This window comes from Crinia signifera, chromosome 5 (genome assembly GCF_055691185.1).
Source record: "Crinia signifera chromosome 5, ASM5569118v1, whole genome shotgun sequence".
In the NCBI taxonomy this organism is placed as follows: Eukaryota; Metazoa; Chordata; class Amphibia; order Anura; family Myobatrachidae; genus Crinia; species Crinia signifera.
The window spans coordinates 249,722,373-249,741,604 of record NC_139221.1 but is presented as its reverse complement, the minus strand read 5'-3'; the positions used below and the strand labels follow the sequence as shown (position 1 = coordinate 249,741,604).

The 19,232-nt window shown below is 43.3% G+C and overlaps 1 protein-coding gene across 3 annotated transcripts in view; it reads left to right on the top strand.

The window, feature by feature from the left end:
* The window catches only part of WDR37 (WD repeat domain 37), a 98,783-nt gene that overhangs the window by 28,867 nt on the left and 50,684 nt on the right, over window positions 1–19,232 (top strand). For all 3 annotated transcript variants that reach the window (XM_083188802.1, XM_083188803.1, XM_083188800.1), the window contains exon 6: window positions 13,481–13,616. In XM_083188802.1, the coding sequence (XP_083044928.1) occupies window positions 13,481–13,616 (136 nt within the window). The remainder of the gene's footprint in view (window positions 1–13,480; window positions 13,617–19,232) is intronic.

The following is a 19,232-nucleotide window of genomic DNA, read 5'->3' as shown; positions in this document are numbered from 1 at the left end:
CATGTTTCATATTGCGTTTGAATGTGTGCTGCTTTTTATTTTTTTATTTTAAGGGGGGGGGGGTTCGTTGTGTTTTAAATATGCATTTGTAAGGTTGGAAGATATCCCTTTAATTCTAAAGAGAAAAGGTGTGTGGTTGCCCAAATCATTTATATTGCAGACATTCTGCGGTTACGTACTCCCTCCAGAGAGTGACATCTGTCTGCTACAAATGGCATTTTCCAATATAATCTGGTAACTATACTCGGTTTCAGCCGCCCCATGCAAGGTCATTCAAGTAGCAGACGGTAGGCTCTGTGTATATGAAAGCCAAAGCTCTTGGCTACAGCACTAGTATTTCCTCAGTGAGCTAGTGATGCCAGAAAATCCTCGTTCTTTGAGTAGCAAGTGACTCCTTGCTGTGCATAAAGTTTCCAAGGCTTTCCATTGGGGTAAGTAATCCACTAATGGTGCTTTTATATAGGAGTTCAGTGTAGACTCATCTCTAGTGTCTTTCTCTATACTTGATTTTTTTGTATAACAGCGGCCATGAGATGTCCTGAATCCCAGCATGAGATTGGAAGCAGGGCCACATACCTAGAAACTAACCTGATTTCATTTACAGTATCCTGAAAACAATGAAGATCCTGACTGCAGCATAGAATTTGTGCCAAAGGCTGAGAATCCTTATGTTAACATTTAACCCCTTCCCGACATTTGACGTACATTTACGTCATGGTCGGGAAGCACTTCCCGACACATGGCGTAAATGTACGTCATGGATTTAAACTGTCACCGCGTCTATAGACGCGGTGACAGTTTCAACATGTCTGCTGTCCCTGACAGCAGACATGTCCGTGCATGCCCAGGGGGGGCTGCGATGCCGCCCCCCCGTCGGCGATCGCTGTGATTGGCTGTTCAGTGTGAACAGCCATTCACAGCGTTTTCCTGTGTCACCGGCGAATAACGTTCGCCGGTGACACGGGATCAGAGGTGATTGGTGCTGTAAAGTACAGCACCAATCACCGCGGGGTGTAAGGGTGACACTGGTGTCACCCCACCTCACCCCGCCCGCCCCCAAAGGCCGTGATTGGTCCGTCGGACCGACGGACCAATCACAGCCAAGGAGGGGGATTTAAACTAACGGTGACTGCACTGCAGACGCCATTCCGGTCTGGAATAGCGTGCAGTGCGGTCACCGTACCCCCCTGCCGCCATACTGACCAGAACCTTGCTCCATACTTGCTCCATACTTACCTGATCGCTGCTTCATCACTGCTTCCTGGATCCTGTTGCTACTTGTGCCTTCCTGTGAAATTGTGCTGCTGCAGTGTACTAGCTAGATAGAGATAGAGAGAGATAGAGAGAGATAGAGAGAGATAGAGAGAGATAGTGTCAGAGTGCTATATTTTGTGCTGCTGCAGTGTGATATAGTTATAGATAGAGAGAGAGAGATAGAGAGAGAGAGATAGATAGAGAGGCCTAGTGACAGAGTGCTATATTTTGTGCTGCTGCAGTGTGATAGTTAGAGAGAGATAGAGAGAGATAGTGACAGATTGTGCTATATATTTTTTATATAACTGACTGCTGCCCCCTCCTTTTGTGCTGATCAGTATAAATTAACTGATCAGCCACTTTTTGGGGGCGCAGGTTTTTTTTTATATATAGATATACCTGTCAGTGCTGCTGCTGCAGTGTCATAGAGTGATAGATAGTGAGAGATAGAGAGATAGAGAGAGATAGTGACAGAGAGTGATAGAGAGTGCTAAATTTTGTGTCTGCTGCCCCCGCCTTTTGTGCTGATCACTATATCTGAGGTGATCAGCAACTTTTTTGGGGGTACAGAGGTTTTTTTTTTTTTATATATACCTGTCAGTTGCACCAAAGGTTGTGCACCTGCTGCAACCTCACTGGTAATCAGTGTCGCATCACTGATCACCTTTTTTTTTTGTGTGTGTGCTGTGGGGTCTTTTTTTAATTTTTTTTTTACACACACTGTGATTTTGTGGGTGTCCTGTGGCCGCTGTGCGCTGATCAGTGACGTACATCACTGATCATCTTTTTCGGCACAGGGTTGATCTATTTTTTTTTTTTTTTTTATCAAATTCCTGTTGCCTTTGAGCGCTGTTCAGTGACAGACGTTACTGACCAACATCTGTGCTCAATTTTTGGCGCAGGACCTTTTTTTTTTTTTTTAACCCCTTAAATTTTTTATTTTTAACCCCTTCATTTTTTTTTTTTTTATTGGTATAAAGTATTTTTTTTTTTTCTGCACTACATACACACTACACACTACATACCCCCCGGATTGAAATAAAGTTTGTACCCCCCCCTACACTATACACGTGTTGAAACATTTCACTACCAGTAACACAAAAATAAAAATGGCATCCCAAATGTCCTCCCAAATGTCCTCCCAAATGTCCTCCCAGTCATCCAGGAGAATGTATTCAGTGGAGGAGGCATATGCCATGCTTGCTTCTGACTCTGACACAGCCAGTGATGCAAGCGGGGAATTTGAAGGATTTGCCTTAAGCTCCTCTTCCTCCTCTGGTGATGAGGGACCCCCTCAAAGACGCCCCCGTAGAGCAGCTGAGACCCCCCCCCAATAATTGATCTCGTATGGACCCCACCACCAGACAATTTTGAGCCCCAGGTTCCTGAGTTTTTGGCCATGCCAGGAATCCAATTTGATTCCACAGGTCTCAGAGAAATTGACTTTTTCAAATTATTTTTCTCTGATGATTTTATAAATTTAATGGTGGACCAAACTAATTTATATGCCCAGCAGTTTATTGCTCAAAACCCCACGTCATCATTTGCTAGGTGGACCCCTGTAGATGCAGTAGAGATGATGATGTTTTGGGGTCTGGTGTTTCATATGGGCATAGTAAAAAAGCCAGAAATTAGGCAATATTGGAGTACAGATGTTCTGTACAGTACTCCATTTTACCGTATGGCCATGACCCGGACTCGATTTGAGACAATTCTTAAATTTATACATTACACCGATAATGCACAGTGCCCACCCAGAGATGATCCCACCTTTGACCGGCTATTCAAAGTCAGGCCGGTCATTGATCATTTCAGTGCCAAATTTGAAGAGGTGTACATCCCTGAAAAATTTATTTGTATCGACGAGTCCCTTATACATTTTAAAGGAAGGGTTAAATTCCGCCAGTACCTTCCCAGTAAGAGGGCAAGGTATGGCATAAAAATGTATAAACTGTGTGAAAGCACCTCAGGGTACACCCACAGGTTTAGGGTTTATGAAGGGAAGGATTCAAGAATTGAACCGCCAGAATGCCCCCCCTCCCTCGTAGGTGTTAGTGGGAAAATTGTCTGGGATTTAGTGCACCCCTTCCTGGATAAAGGTTATCACCTCTATGTGGATAACTTTTACACCAGCATCCCCCTGTTTAAGGCCCTTGGTTCAAGAGGTACAGCAGCTTGCGGTACTGTGCGCAAGAACCAAAGAGGCCTCCCAAAAACGCACATTGCCCAAGTAATGAGAAGGGGTGAAAGCAGGGGAATATGCAACGAAAATATGTTGTTGGTCAAATATAAGGACAAGAGGGATGTCCTTATACTGACAACAATTCACGGAGACAGTACCACCTCCATCCCTGTACGAGGTACCAGTACCCACACCTCCAAACCTAATTGTATCCTGGATTACAATAGGTACATGGGCGGAGTTGATCTTTCAGATCAGGTACTGAAGCCGTACAGTGCCCTGCGGAAAACAAAAATCTGGTACAAGAAGGTGGCCGTGTATATCATCCAGATGGCACTGTATAACGCTTACGTGCTATTCCGTTCTACCGGCCAGAGGGGGGACATTTATGCACTTTCAAGAGGAAGTCATAAAGGGCCTAATATTTGGGAACCAGCAGGCAGAGGGCCCCAGTACTTCTAGTACTGGTCCCCGTATTGTACCAGGGCAGCATTTTCCTGATGAAATCCCCTCCACTGGAAAAAAGGGCAGGACACAAAAAAGGTGCAAAGTTTGCTATAAAAAGGGAATAAGAAAGCAAACTATTTTCCAGTGTGACACTTGCCCCGACAAACCCGGCCTATGTATAAAGGAGTGTTTTAAAATATACCACACATCTATGGAATATTAGGTTCATAATTTCACCGTGCTTCGGGGGTCTTGCTAATGCCACATAGCACCCACCATTCATTCCACCAGAATCTGAGCCGCAAAATCCAAAAATCACTCCTTCCCTTCTGAGTCCTGCCATGCACCCAACTGGTATTTTTTGGTCACATGCGAGGCATTGCCGTACTTGGGAGAAATTGGGGCACAGATTTTGGGGTGCTTTTTCTCCTTCATTCCTTGTGAAAATGAAAAATTTTGAGCCAGAACTGCATTTTTGTGTAAAAAAATGTAATTTTTCATGTTCACTGCCCACTTGTATCAAAATTGGTGAAACCCCTGGGGGTTTGAAATGTACACTATACCCCTAAATGAATTCCCTGAGGGGTGTAGTTTGCAAAATGGGGTGACTGGTGGGGGGGTTCCACTGTATTGGTGCAACATAGCACCCACCATTCATTCCACCAAAATCTGTGCTGCAAAATCCAAAAATCACTCCTTCCCTTCTGAGTCCTGCCATGCACCCAACTGGTATTTTTTGGTCACATGTGAGGCATTGCCGTACTTGGGAGAAATTGGGGCACATATTTTGGGGTGCTTTGTCTCCTTCATACCTTGTGAAAATTAAAAATTTTGAGCCAGAACTGCATTTTTGTGTAAAAAAATGTAATTTTTCATGTTCACTGCCCACTTGTATCAAAATTGGTGAAACCCCTGGGGGTTTGAAATGTACACTATACCCCTAGATGAATTCCCTGAGGGGTGTAGTTTGCAAAATGGGGTCACTTGTGGGGGGGTTCCACTGTATTGGTGCTTTGGGGGTCTTGCTAATGCGACATAGCACCCACCATCATTCCACCAGAATTTGTGCTGCAAAATCCAAATATCACTCCTTCCCTTCTGAGTCCTGCCACTTTTTGGTCACACATGAGGCATTGCCGTACTCGGGAGAAATTTGGGCACAGATATTGGGGTGCTTTGTCTCCTTCATACCTTCTGAAAATGAAAAATTTTGAGCCAGAACTGCATTTTTGTGTAAAAAAATGTAATTTTTCATTTTCACTGCCCACTTGTATCAAAATTGGTGAAACCCCTGGGGGTTTGAAATGTACACTATACCCCTAGATGAATTCCCTGAGGGGTGTACTTTGCAAAATGGGGTGACTTGTGGGGGGGTTCCACTGTATTGGTGCAACATAGCACCCACCATTCATTCCACCAAAATCTGTGCTGCAAAATCCAAAAATCACTCCTTCCCTTCTGAGTCCTGCCATGCACCCAACTGGTACTTTTTGGTCACATGTGAGGCATTGCCGTACTCGGGAGAAATTGGGGCACAGATTTTGGGGTGCTTTTTCTCCTTCATTCCTTGTGAAAATGAAAAATATTGAGCCAGAACTGCATTTTTGTGTAAAAAAATGTAATTTTTTCATGTACACTGCCCACTTGTATCAAAATTGGTGAAACCCCTGGGGGTTTGAAATGTACACTATACCCCTAGATGAATTCCCTGAGGGGTGTAGTTTGCAAAATGGGGTCACTTGTGGGGGGGTTCCACTGTATTGGTGCAACATAGCACCCACCATTCATTCCACCAAAATCTGTGCTGCAAAATCCAAAAATCACTCCTTCCCTTCTGAGTCCTGCCATGCACCCAACTGGTACTTTTTGGTCACATGTGAGGCATTGCCGTACTCGGGAGAAATTGGGGCACAGATTTTGGGGTGCTTTTTTTCCTTCATACCTTCTGAAAATGAAAAATTTTGAGCCAGAACTGCATTTTTGTGTAAAAAAATGTAATTTTTCATTTTCACTGCCCACTTGTATCAAAATTGGTGAAACCCCTGGGGGTTTGAAATGTACACTATACCCCTAGATGAATTCCCTGAGGGGTGTAGTTTGCAAAATGGGGTCACTTGTGGGGGGGTTCCACTGTCTTGGTGCTTGGGGGGTCTTGCTAATGCGACATAGCACCCACCAAAATTCCACCAGAATCTGAGCTGCAAAATCCAAAAATCACTCCTTCCCTTCTGAGTCCTGCCATGCACCCAACTGGTATTTTTTGGTCACATGTGAGGCATTGCCGTACTCGGGAGAAATTGGGGCACAGATTTTGGGGTGCTTTTTCTCCTTCATTCCTTGTGAAAATGAAAAATTTTGAGCCAGAACTGCATTTTTGTGTAAAAAAATGTAATTTTTCATGTTCACTGCCCACTTGTATCAAAATTGGTGAAACCCCTGGGGGTTTGAAATGTACACTATACCCCTAGATGAATTCCCTGAGGGGTGTAGTTTGCAAAATGGGGTCACTTGTGGGGGGGTTCCACTGTATTGGTGCTTGGGGGGTCTTGCTAATGCGACATAGCACCCACCAAAATTCCACCAGAATCTGAGCTGCAAAATCCAAAAATCACTCCTTCCCTTCTGAGTCCTGTCATGCACCCAACTGGTATTTTTTGGTCACATGTGAGGCATTGCCGTACTCGGGAGAAATTGGGGCACAGATTTTGTGGTGCTTTTTCTCCTTCATTCCTTGTGAAAATGAAAAATATTGAGCCAGAACTGCATTTTTGTGTAAAAAAATGTAATTTTTTCATGTTCACTGCCCACTTGTATCAAAATTGGTGAAACCCCTGGGGGTTTGAAATGTACACTATACCCCTAGATGAATTCCCTGAGGGGTGTAGTTTGCAAAATGGGGTCACTTGTGGGGGGGTTCCACTGTATTGGTGCAACATAGCACCCACCATTCATTCCACCAAAATCTGTGCTGCAAAATCCAAAAATCACTCCTTCCCTTCTGAGTCCTGCCATGCACCCAACTGGTACTTTTTGGTCACATGTGAGGCATTGCCGTACTCGGGAGAAATTGGGGCACAGATTTTGGGGTGCTTTTTCTCCTTCATACCTTCTGAAAATGAAAAATTTTGAGCCAGAACTGCATTTTTGTGTAAAAAAATGTAATTTTTCATGTTCACTGCCCACTTGTATCAAAATTGGTGAAACCCCTGGGGGTTTGAAATGTACACTATACCCCTAGATGAATTCCCTGAGGGGTGTAGTTTGCAAAATGGGGTCACTTGTGGGGGGGATCCACTGTATTGGTGCTTGGGGGGTCTTGCTAATGCGACATAGCACCCACCAAAATTCCACCAGAATCTGAGCTGCAAAATCCAAAAATCACTCCTTCCCTTCTGAGTCCTGTCATGCACCCAACTGGTATTTTTTGGTCACATGTGAGGCATTGCCGTACTCGGGAGAAATTGGGGCACAGATTTTGGGGTGCTTTTTCTCCTTCATTCCTTGTGAAAATGAAAAATATTGAGCCAGAACTGCATTTTTGTGTAAAAAAATGTAATTTTTCATGTTCACTGCCCACTTGTATCAAAATTGGTGAAACCCCTGGGGGTTTGAAATGTACACTATACCCCTAGATGAATTCCCTGAGGGGTGTAGTTTGCAAAATGGGGTGACTTGTGGGGGGGTTCCACTGTATTGGTGCAACATAGCACCCACCATTCATTCCACCAAAATCTGTGCTTCAAAATCCAAAAATCACTCCTTCCCTTCTGAGTCCTGCCATGCACCCAACTGGTACTTTTTGGTCACATGTGAGGCATTGCCGTACTCGGGAGAAATTGGGGCACAGATTTTGGGGTGCTTTTTCTCCTTCATACCTTCTGAAAATGAAACATTTTGAGCCAGAACTGCATTTTTGTGTAAAAAAATGTAATTTTTCATTTTCACTGCCCACTTGTATCAAAATTGGTGAAACCCCTGGGGGTTTAAAATGTACACTATACCCCTAGATGAATTCCCTGAGGGGTGTAGTTTGCAAAATGGGGTCACTTGTGGGGGGGTTCCACTGTATTGGTGCTTGGGGGGTCTTGCTAATGCGACATAGCACCCACCAAAATTCCACCAGAATCTGAGCTGCAAAATCCAAAAATCACTCCTTCCCTTCTGAGTCCTGCCATGCACCCAACTGGTATTTTTGGTCACATGTGAGGCATTGCCGTACTCGGTAGAAATTGGGGCACAGATTTTGGGGGGCTTTGTCTCCTTCATTCCTTGTGAAAATGAAAAATTTTGAGCCAGAACTGCATTTTTGTGTAAAAAATTTAATTTTTCATTTTCACTGCCCAGTTGGACCACAATTGGTGAAACCCCTGGGGGTTTGAAATGTACACTATACCCCTAGATGAATTCCCTGAGGGGTGTAGTTTGCTAAATGGGGTCACTTGTGGGGGGGTTCCTAAATTTTAGCATCTTATGGTGCGTAGAAACCTACATGGTGCCTAAAAAATAATCTCATAAAAAGGAGGCTCCAAAATCAAGTAGGTGCTCCTTCTATTATGAAGCCTGTGGTTTGGTCAACGTGCACACTAGGGCCACATATAGGATATTTATGAAAACAAAAGATTTGGGGGAATCAATTTTTAGTCACATTTCTCTAGTAAAATGTACTGTGTTCCTTAGAAAAATTTATTAAAATTGCAAATCTGCAAAAAAAAAGAAATTTTGAAATTTCACCTACACTTTGTTTTAATTCCTGTGAAACACCTAAAGGGTTAACAAACTTCCAAAATGCTGTTTTGAATACTGTGAGGGGTGCAGTTTTTGAAATGGCATCATTTATGGGGGTGTCTCACATACAAGTCCCTCAAAGTCACATCATAACTGAACTGGTCCCTAAAAAAATCAGTGTTTGAAATTTTCTTGAAAATTTGAGAATTTGCTATTCATATTGTAAGCCTCCTAGTGTCCAAAAAAATTAAAAGGAAGTTGAAATAATGATGGAAACATAAAGTAGACATATGGTCTATGTTAGTTATTAACTATTTTGAGTGGTAAGATTATTTGTCTCACAAGCAGAAAATTTAACATTTTGCAAATCGCTAAATTTTCCATTTTTTCACGACATTTTGGTATTTTTCACAAAAAAACACAGACTGTATCGACCCAAATTTACCACTAATTTGAAGTACAATGTGTCACGAAAAAACAATCTCAAAATCACTGGGATAAGTAAAAGCAAAAAAAAGTTATCCCCACTTAAGTAAGACATGTCAGATTTGAAAAAAAGGGCTCTGTCAGGAACGCAAAAACTAGCTCTGTCAGGAAGGGGTTAATAGACATTCGCTGCGTTTTCATTTTTCAAATCTCGATTGAGGCATTTGTATACATACAAAGTGATCATGTGTCCTAGTGGCTTCTTTTATTTTTACTTTTCAGCTTCAGAATCTTTCCTTCTGCAGAATATTTTTACTATCGCTAGCATTGTGCAGGGTGTAATGATTTGTCCTCTTTCCACTGACCAAGGGCTTGCACTTAGTGGAACCCTGGAACACTCCCATCGGCCCTCTTCAATCCACAAATGCACACCGCCTCTTTTCCAACTGGATACTTCCTCCCACTTCTGACTCTCTAGAAAACTTTATCGTGCTCCTCTGCCACTTCTGCATCAAACCCGGCCACCTCTCATCCTAACCTTCTGTTTATACTCACTTATACCCCATCTTTGTCAACACGGTCTGCCTGCTCCTCCCCTTTAGAATTGAAGCTCTCATAAGCAGAGCCCTCTGCCCTCATGGGATTTATTTATTTTTTCCTCTCTAACCCCTGGTCTCTGCCACCCTACTATTTCAGCGTCTTGTCCCCCTGATGCAACTATCTTTATTTACCATCTTTTTTATCCCAAATTGTCTTATGCTGTAAAGGTGCATACACACAGGGACATTTTAGCCCTTTCTAAGTGATCGGACTAGATCCCTTTAGAAATGGAGCACTAAACGCTCTGATGGCGATGCACAGTCCCTGCATTGCTATCGCCCGCAGTGAGAGCCATTGCTTGCCCCGGCTTTCCTGCTAGATAATGGAGCTTTGCCTATAAACAATAGGCAAAGCACTGCTCAGCATGATCACACAGCATCACGGGTGCAACGAGGGTGTACCGCGATGTGTTCCCTGCATTTGTGCTTAAGTCCATCGCTCAGCAGGAAGGATGGGTTGCCCCGTGTTTATTGGGCTTTAGTTGTTTTCTTGTTTTTGTTCATTTGTATATATTCTGTAGAGAGATGTGCTAAGCTATTTAGGGTAGGCGATTTCCTGGAGTCAATCTCCCATGGGGAGCACATACACATGCAGAGATTTGTGCGAAGCGATTTTGCTAAGCATATTTGCATATAAGCAAAAAATGGCAGGGTAGTGGTTCAGAATGAGAGATTGCGATCAGCATCTCTCTTTCTGTACACACACAGATTTGCAATCACTTGCTAAGCAATTTGACTAGATTTTGACTGTATGCACTGACTTAGTGCTCAGGATATAATTAATCTCTCAGAGCATACACACGCAGAGATCTGTGCTTACTTTCTAAGCAATCTAGTCAGATTGCTTCGAAAAAGCACTAAATCGCTCCCTGTGTGCCCCTTTAGGCACTTCAGAACTTTTGTGGCGCCATATACATAAATGATATAATAATAATAAACTGTACAGTTCCTCCAATTTATATGTAGCGTTCAGAGAAATATGACTGATAAATAAGTTGGATCCTGTGGTTTATATTGGTTTTCATGTACACAACCAAACTCCTGTAACTTTGGTCTACAGGCTACTGCAGGGTTTTCCAAACTCATGTCATTTAAGGGTAGGTTTTATGGCTAATCCATGCTTGAGTCCAGATAGCTAAATCAAATTGAGTGAGGTACTAATCCAGTCACCTGTGCTAAAGCCTTAAAACCTGAACTCCAAAGGTGGAGTTTGGGAATCTCTGGGTAATTGAATGTACTGTATGGTGACTTCCCTTCGGTTTTGTGAGTCTGCCCACTGATCTGTCTGAAAGTACTTGGCTCTCCATTGCTGCCTTTCCCTTACTGTACACGTGAATGGAGGGATATGTAGAAGCACTTGGTTTTTATGGTTTCCTTCTGTAGTAAGAATCTAAACGATTTGTGACAGAATAAACCTACACTACACATGTAGTACTATTCCAAATCTCAACTTTTTTCTATTACTGTTCTTTTCTTTGAACAAGAGTTTGGCTTTCTTTAATTTGTGTCTTTAAACTAGATACACATTAGACGACACAGCAAATGAAGCCATGTCATCAAATATATCCCTTGAACTACAGTACCTGGTACTCCATGAAAAATGCTATAGTGCATATACACTAAACTATGTTACAAACCATATCGCTCAGTGACCACTGATTTGGCTTTCGGTGATCTGCTACATGCACAAGCCCTGAATCTGCGATCACATTCTGAAACATTTGACTGCAGTGTAAGGGCCAGTGGGGGGCGGTGATGCAACGTTAGTGGGACATTGGCATTGGGGGCACTAAGGGGGGGAGGTGTCTGAGAACCAAAAGAAGGCGACCCTGGCTTTGCAACAGTCTGCCAGTGGGTCTACTGCTGGTGAGTACTTTGCGGTGTACCCAAGCGCTTGAATAGTAGCGATGCTAAAATTGCATTGCGTGGCTGAACCTGGCATGGGAGATAGCCATGCACTGTGCTTGGCGTGCCCCCAAACCCCCCTCCCCACCCCAAATTGCTTTCACTGAGTGTCGTTTTGCAAATCCTCTCAAAACAAAAACTCAAGCTGAATTATACCCATAGTCAGGATTTCAGCGTGTGAGTGGGTCAAAAAGGACCCGTGGTAACATGCATCATCAAAAATATGTTGCATACACACTGGACAATATTCAGGAAAATATTGTTTTCTTGTTTATCGTCTATAAACCTCGTCTAATATGTACCCAGCTTATTTTGTTTTTTCTTAAAAAAATACAAACCGGAAATGTTCATCCATGTCCTCAGCATTGCTGTTTCCTCCACATTTAGCATGATCCCACAGGCACCCAACCCCCTTTTATACATACATGAAACAATGTCTGCAACACTATTTCTATCTTTTGATTTTTTATTTTCACATTTTAAAAGTTTTAATATATATATCTGTAAAGGCCCCCATACACTGGCCCTGATTTGTCCTAAGGACAAGTCAGACCAGTTTGCCCAGAGCCCTCGGCAGCTCCATGGGAGGCTCACATGCGATCTGGCATTTGATGTGCCATTTTTACATGCAATAAATCGCATGCGATTTATTGCATGTAGTTCACCCAGGGAGCTGCTGCGGTGGCAGGGGGTGGGCTGCAGAGTCTGGCCAGCTGGTGGTGATGGCGGGTGGGTGGACAGCGGGTTCCATCCGAGTGGCGGCTTGGAGGCTGCTGGAGCTTGTAGCTGCATTTTGCCGGGCGGCGGGATGTGGCTGCTGAATATTTTGAAATGACTGGCTGAGACTCAGCCAATGAACTGCCAGCCAGTCATTTCAAAATATTCAGCAGCCGCATCCTGCCGCACGGCAAAATGCCACTACAAGCTCCAGCAGCCTCCCAGCTGCTGCGCTCGGACAGACCCTGCTTCCCGCCCATCACCACCAGCTGGCAGGGCCCCGCAGCCCGCCCCCCGCTGCACAGGAAGGAGGTCCCAGGATGGGTGGCCGGACCGCCAGCAGGTCCGACCACCTGCTCGGGTCTGATGCGCACGGGACCACGCAGCGGACCTGAGGGGACATCAAACTGATCCGATTTTCACGGCCCGATTCGTCGCAATCACCCCCCTCTGTGAAAATGTGTGTAAATGCTTAATATTTTTCTTTGTGATCATTAGAACAGCTGCATAAAGAAGACTTTCTGATATTAAACCATGATCCTAATATTTATTCACTTGTTTGTATACTTATATTTTATGTTGCTTTCCTCCATGCTATTTCAGGGTTGCAAATTTGTGATCAATTTCTGATTTTGATCAATGTGTAAATTATTAATAGTGGTGTTTTTTTTTTTCTGTAAGTGTTCTGCTGTGCAGATATTAAAACCATGTCCAACCTTGGCCCTCCAGCTGTTGTGAAACTACAAGTCCCATCATGCCTTGCCACAGTTTTGCTATTAGGGTATGCTAAAACTATTGCAAGGCATGCTGGGATGTGTAGTTTCATAACAGCTGGAGGGTCAAGGTCAGCAATGCTTGCATTAAGCAAATATAAATTGCATTGTTCTCCAGAAGCAAATCTTGCTGCCAGGCAACATGTTCACCTGACTGTAAATTACTGGTGCCTGACTCCTTTTGTGACTAATTAAACACTGTGCAGGTAGTTATTGTGTGTGGCCGGCCTTGTGTTTTTTTTAGAACCTCAAATTCACAGCAATAGCCATTATTACAAATGCGCGAGTTTTGTATCTTACCAAAAGTAACACTGTAGCGCTACTGCTGTACTGTGCGTACTGTGTCCTTATGTAGGCTGACCAATCTTTTTGGTTTCCTCTACTTGTTATAATTTAGGCAGTGGTTGTGAGATATATGTATATTTTATGAAATGTGCTTTTTTTCCTTATAGATTGTCTCCAGCTTCAAAACCACAACCTCGCGTGCAATCTGCCAGTTGGTGAAAGATTATGTTGGCCACAGAGATGGACTTTGGGATGTCAGTGTTACACGGACACAGCCAGTCGTGCTGGGGACTGCTTCTGCCGGTATTTTTAGAAACCATATATAGTTAATATTCTAACAATTATCCCACACTGAGATACATTTAAAAAAGAATCCAAGCTCTGTGACTAGATATTGTCAATATGTATTGGTTTAGAAAAAGAAGCCATTTAAGAACAAAAGGCCAGATGTATCAAGCTTCAAAAAGTGATCAAATGGAGAGTGATAAACAGCCAGCCAATCAGCCATGTTACAGGCTAGGTTTGAAAAATGACAGATAGGAGCTGGTTGGTTGGTTATCACATCAGGCATTTGGGTGTGGGCTGATTGATAGGACCATTCTTTTTGGGAAATGGATGTTTCTGGGCAGTAACTGAGTGGCAACCATGTGGATGCGCAGAACTGTTCCATCTAGTGGTAGGGTTGTGGGTGTGTAAGCCTACTTTAGTAACATGCAGATGTCGATGGGATGCACATTTATAGCTGTATACACACACACACACTTTGATTTGTTTTAGATTCAATTTTCTATTAGATCTGGCATTAGATCTTCCCATTCAATTTGGTTTTAGATCTGTACTTTTGCATTAGATGTCGAATTTGGTTTTAGATCTGTACTTTTGCATTAGATGTCGAATTTGATTTACATTCAATGTACAGTGTACATATCGAATTTGATATTTCCTTGGCTGCACAGTCCATATTTTTCTGTTTGATTTTGAGAAAACGGGAGCGCGCATCGAATGCAGATCGCAAAGTGTCCTAAAAACCATTCGATGTGGATTCGATTTTGCTTCTATAAGCAAAATCGAATCGAAAAAGGGGAAAAATCGAAGCGTGTGTACATAGCTTTAGACTGATCTTTTGCACCCTGCATGGAGAAGTTAAGTGTCCAAATGATGATGGCTTCCGACAGGAAAAAAAACTTTCAGCTTACAGCTGCATGTACTCTTATTAGCTAGTAGGTAGGCTGCCATGGCCACAGATGCATCTGGCTTGGAGACTGCACCAAAGTAAAAAAAGTTGTATAACCTGAGAAATCTGTGCTCTCTGCCTCTGCATTTTTAATAGCTGCGAGCAAATTTAAGTACACTATATCAATCCAAAAAAACAATAGCTGAGCATGCTGTTCCTTGCTAGTACAGTTATTATTGTACTGCTAGCACAATCAAATGGACACAATTTAATAGTATCAAAACCTGAATGAGCCAGAGAGGGCAAGGTTTATTTTGTTTCTATCTTGATCGTACCATGATTAAATAAATGTTGCAACCGGTTTTAATATTATTCTTAAGGGAAAATAGGTGAATAGCCAAAAGAGTCAGTCCTAGTGAGTGAATGCAGACAACGTATTGGTATAGATACCCCAATAGTTGATATCCTAATGGTCCGAATGCTGACTGTAGCATCCCACCATTAAAAATGACTAAAGGATCTCGTTCATTATTAGAACCCTAAACCTAATTGGGTTCTAATAATGGGTTCTTTTTTCCTAGCACGGCGCCCATCGCATACCGTATTTAGTGGTATGCGATGCGATCTTCCCGTTAAATTAACAGGAGTGTTTGTACAATGAAATATCAGATAGCATTGCATGCCAGGAAATGGCATGCGATGCGATTTTTAATTGTACAAGCACCCTGATGGGTGCTTACAATGTTAAATGTACCCCCACTATTAACGCTAACCCGAAGCGTGGCGAGCGCAGCGGCACGCGTCCTCCGACCTTTTCATACCCCCACTATCCACGTTGGCATGAAGTTGATTTTAGATAGTGTGGCGAGCGCAGCGAGCCACCGAGCCCGAAGCGTGGCGAGCGGACGTGGAATACGAGCCCGAAGCGTGGCGAGCGTAGCGGAATACATGTAATGTAATCCGTGTCCCCTTGCGGGGCACGCTGTGCTCGCTGCGCTCGCCACGCTATCTAAAATCAACTCCACCCCGACGTGGATAGTGGGGGTATGAAAAGGTCGGAGGACGCGTACCGCCACCCCTCGCGGGCTCACTGCGCTCGCCACACTTCAGGTTGATGTTGATAGTGGGAGTGGCGTTGACAGTGGGGGTGCATTTAACATTGTAAGCACTCATCAGGGTGCTTGTACAATTAAAAATCGAATCGCGTCGCATGCCGCTATATTGCATGCGATGCTTTAAGATTCACTTCGATCAAAATCGGGGGCGCCGTGCTAGGAAACAAGTACCCCTGATTGTACCATGCTCTAACTCTTATGCTTAGTGTCTGGAAGTTGCTGCCAGCTTCTGACTGTTCGGATCTTGATGGCCTGAATATTAACAATCCCTTACACACAATGCCTGTACTCGAACACTACATGGACCCTTCTAGTGCTTTTGCTCGTCTTATGGCTACTCCTATTAATGCAGTCTAGTTTTGATACTACACAATACTGCAGATGTATTTCTTATATGCAAATAATCTTAATGGTGTACAAAGTCAAATAAATAAAGATTTAATGGTTTAGCACTGCAATCTTTACAAAGTTATAGTGACTGAATTAGGAGCTCTAGTAATACTTGCACAGTTAGATCTAATACTAGTCAAGGTCATGCAATGTTGTCAAAAACAAAGTTTTTGTAATTTGTCAGCATTATTATGATCATGCAGGCCAGCCCAATAGCTTGTAGATCGGCATCAGTATAACTCGTTTGGAGATTCATATATTGTAATTGTCAGAATCTCCAAATGGCAGTTAATAACTTTTCATGTTTAATATGCTTGTCCTAAAATGTTGATCAAAGTGTTACCACCTATTGTTAAATGTTTTGAATATGCTACTAATTTTAATTTTTTTTTCTTTAAAAAGCAACTTAAAGCACGCTCCATATATACATGTATTCTCACATACCAATTTATAGGATTTAGTGCCCACCCTATGCTTTTTGATTAATTTTGTAGAATTTTCCAAGAATTGTTTGTTCCTAGTGAATGGGTGGAAACATGTCTCCACTTTTATACATTTAACACAGAAGGGTCAATTAGGGGAAAAGGGGGTTGAGCTGCCATTGCAACAGCACCTAATCCCTTTGCAGCCATATCTTGTTCTGGACTGGCAGATATTTGTCAGCCACTGCTGTTTGGTTCCCAGCAAAATGTCCCACTGGCCCCAAATCATTGGCATGGAAGAACAGCAGCCATGTGGCTGGTAAAATGCAATGCATTGCATCCAAATTATTTTAATATGTTAAATACTATCTATTCTTTGTCAACGATTAAGGAAGGGTTGTATGTTTAATTCATATCCCTGGTGTGCCTGGCAATCAAAGCAGCAATGTCAGAAGAAGAACATCTCTAAATGCGTGACATGATGTCCCTGCCTAATGGTAGACTAGGCCATGTGCCGAACAGAACAAAGTTAAAATAAGAATTTAATGCTAGCTGCGCATATAATTTTCTCTGGGTCGTGTAGTTTCCTTTCAGAACAAACTGCAGTGTTCTTGTTTGTGACTGAAATTAAAGCACCAGATCTTCCCTACACATAGTTATGTGGTCTCAAAATGTGGAAGCCCAATAACCTTCTAAACCTAAGGGGAAAGAGGGGGGACTGGACTGCACACCATATTTTTAAACCTAATGAGAGGTGCTACCAAGTTAAGACTTCTAGTACCATACAGGGAAAAAAGAACAATACTGATGCCCACTCTAGGGGCTAAGAACACTGATAGTAAAAATAATTTTGATAACTCTTACAATTAAAAGTTCTTAGCACACATTTGCGCAAATATGTCGGCCCATCCACTGCATCCAGGTGAACTTCATTAGATGGGTCCCTAACATTTCTAATGCTAACACACTATATAAATGTATCTACAGATGGAGCCCCTGTCGATTTTGGACTGAAATGCATCAGAATGCATTGAAATGTGTATTAAAGTAGTGAAATGCCCCCAAATGCCATTTTTCATAGTGCACCACCCCCACTATCAACGTCAACCCGAAGCGTGGCGAGTGCAGCGAGCCCGCGAGGGGCGGCGGTACGCGTCCTACGACCTTTCCATACCCCCACTATCCACGTCGGCGTGGAGTTGAGAATAGAATAGTGTGGCGAGCCACCAAGCCTGAAGCGTGGCGAGCCCCGCGAGGGGATGCGGATACCTTCACAGCTATACGCGTCTCCTCGCGGGCTTTACAGGTATCCGCGTCCCCTCGCGGGGCTCGCCACGCTTCGGGCTCGGTGGCTCGCTGCGCTCGCCACACTATTCTATTTTCAACTCCACGCCGACGTGGATAGTGGGGGTATGAAAAGGTCGTAGGACGCGTACCGCCGCCCCTCGCGGGCTCGCTGCGCTCGCCACGCTTCGGGTTGACGTTGATAGTGGGGGTGGTGCACTATGAAAAATGGCATTTGGGGGCATTTCACTACTTTAATACACATTTCAATGCATTCTGATGCATTTCAGTGCAAAATCGGGTGCCATCGCATCGGATGCCATCGTATGGCATCCGATGCGATCGCATACGATTTTTGAGCTAAAATGCTCAAAAATCGGTAAAACACTGTATCGCATCGTATGACATCGTATGCCACTACATATGGCATACGATGCCATGCGATGGCATACGATTTTTGAGCAAAAATGCTCAAAAATCGGTAAAACATCGCATTGCATCGTATGCCATCGTATGCCACTACATATGGCATACGATGCCATACGATGGGAGCCATGATACTCCACAAGTACCAAAATAACTGAACAATTTAAATGTGTTTTAAAAGTAGTACGTTTTATATGAGTGTCCAGAATGCTACTGGGATCAGGTTCATTTTGCTGGTTATATCTAAACCCAGGATTTGACCCTAGGGGTCAGGATACTTGTCCTCCAAAAAAGCCATGCTCTCATCTCACGAAGCTGCACTTTCTTTTTAGCGTCAACCACACTTTTGGGATATATTTAATGTTTTATGTGAGCTGTGACAGCGACCAGTGCTGATTGCTCGCTGTCACAGCTCGCACGATCAGTGTTCAATTATCCCCCATGCACACGCAGTTTCCACGTTGCTAGGTTTCTGCAGCGACCGGGAAACGGCGTGTGCGGCCTCTAAAACAGATATGTTCGCGGCTAAAGTCCTGTGACAGTGAGGATTCCCTGGAATGTAGAATAGGGTGAGCCCCCGGCGAAGGAGTTAAACAGTGAGGGTCACTTGTTTTCGGTGATCCCTGCCGTTTTAACCCCCTCGTCGCCCGCATTGAATATGGCCCAGAGTGGAAGGGGTAAAATTCATATTCAAGCATAAATTCATGAACTGAAATCTATAAAATCCTAAAACATGGATTCAAAATACCTTATTTTAGTTTTCTAGATCCTAAAAGTCTGGGGCTCAGTTATGTTTCATACCCAAATACCAGTTTTACTAAATCTATTAATTCATATAACATATGACTTTCTGGCTTTTTTTAACCTGCACACATGTTCGAGCGCGTGGAGTATATTCTCTATAATTAACCATAGGAGCCTGGTTTCCTCTGTTCTCAATCAACCCCCTACTCAGCGGGTGCCGGACGGCTCCCCGACAGTCCATATCCAGCAAGTTTGAAACCGATCAGTGTCCCTGCAAAAATTGCTTTCCCTTTACACTTCTAGTAGTCGGTGGCTTATTAAGCCACACATCAAGGATGAAATATATTGAAGTATTTGTAGTGTA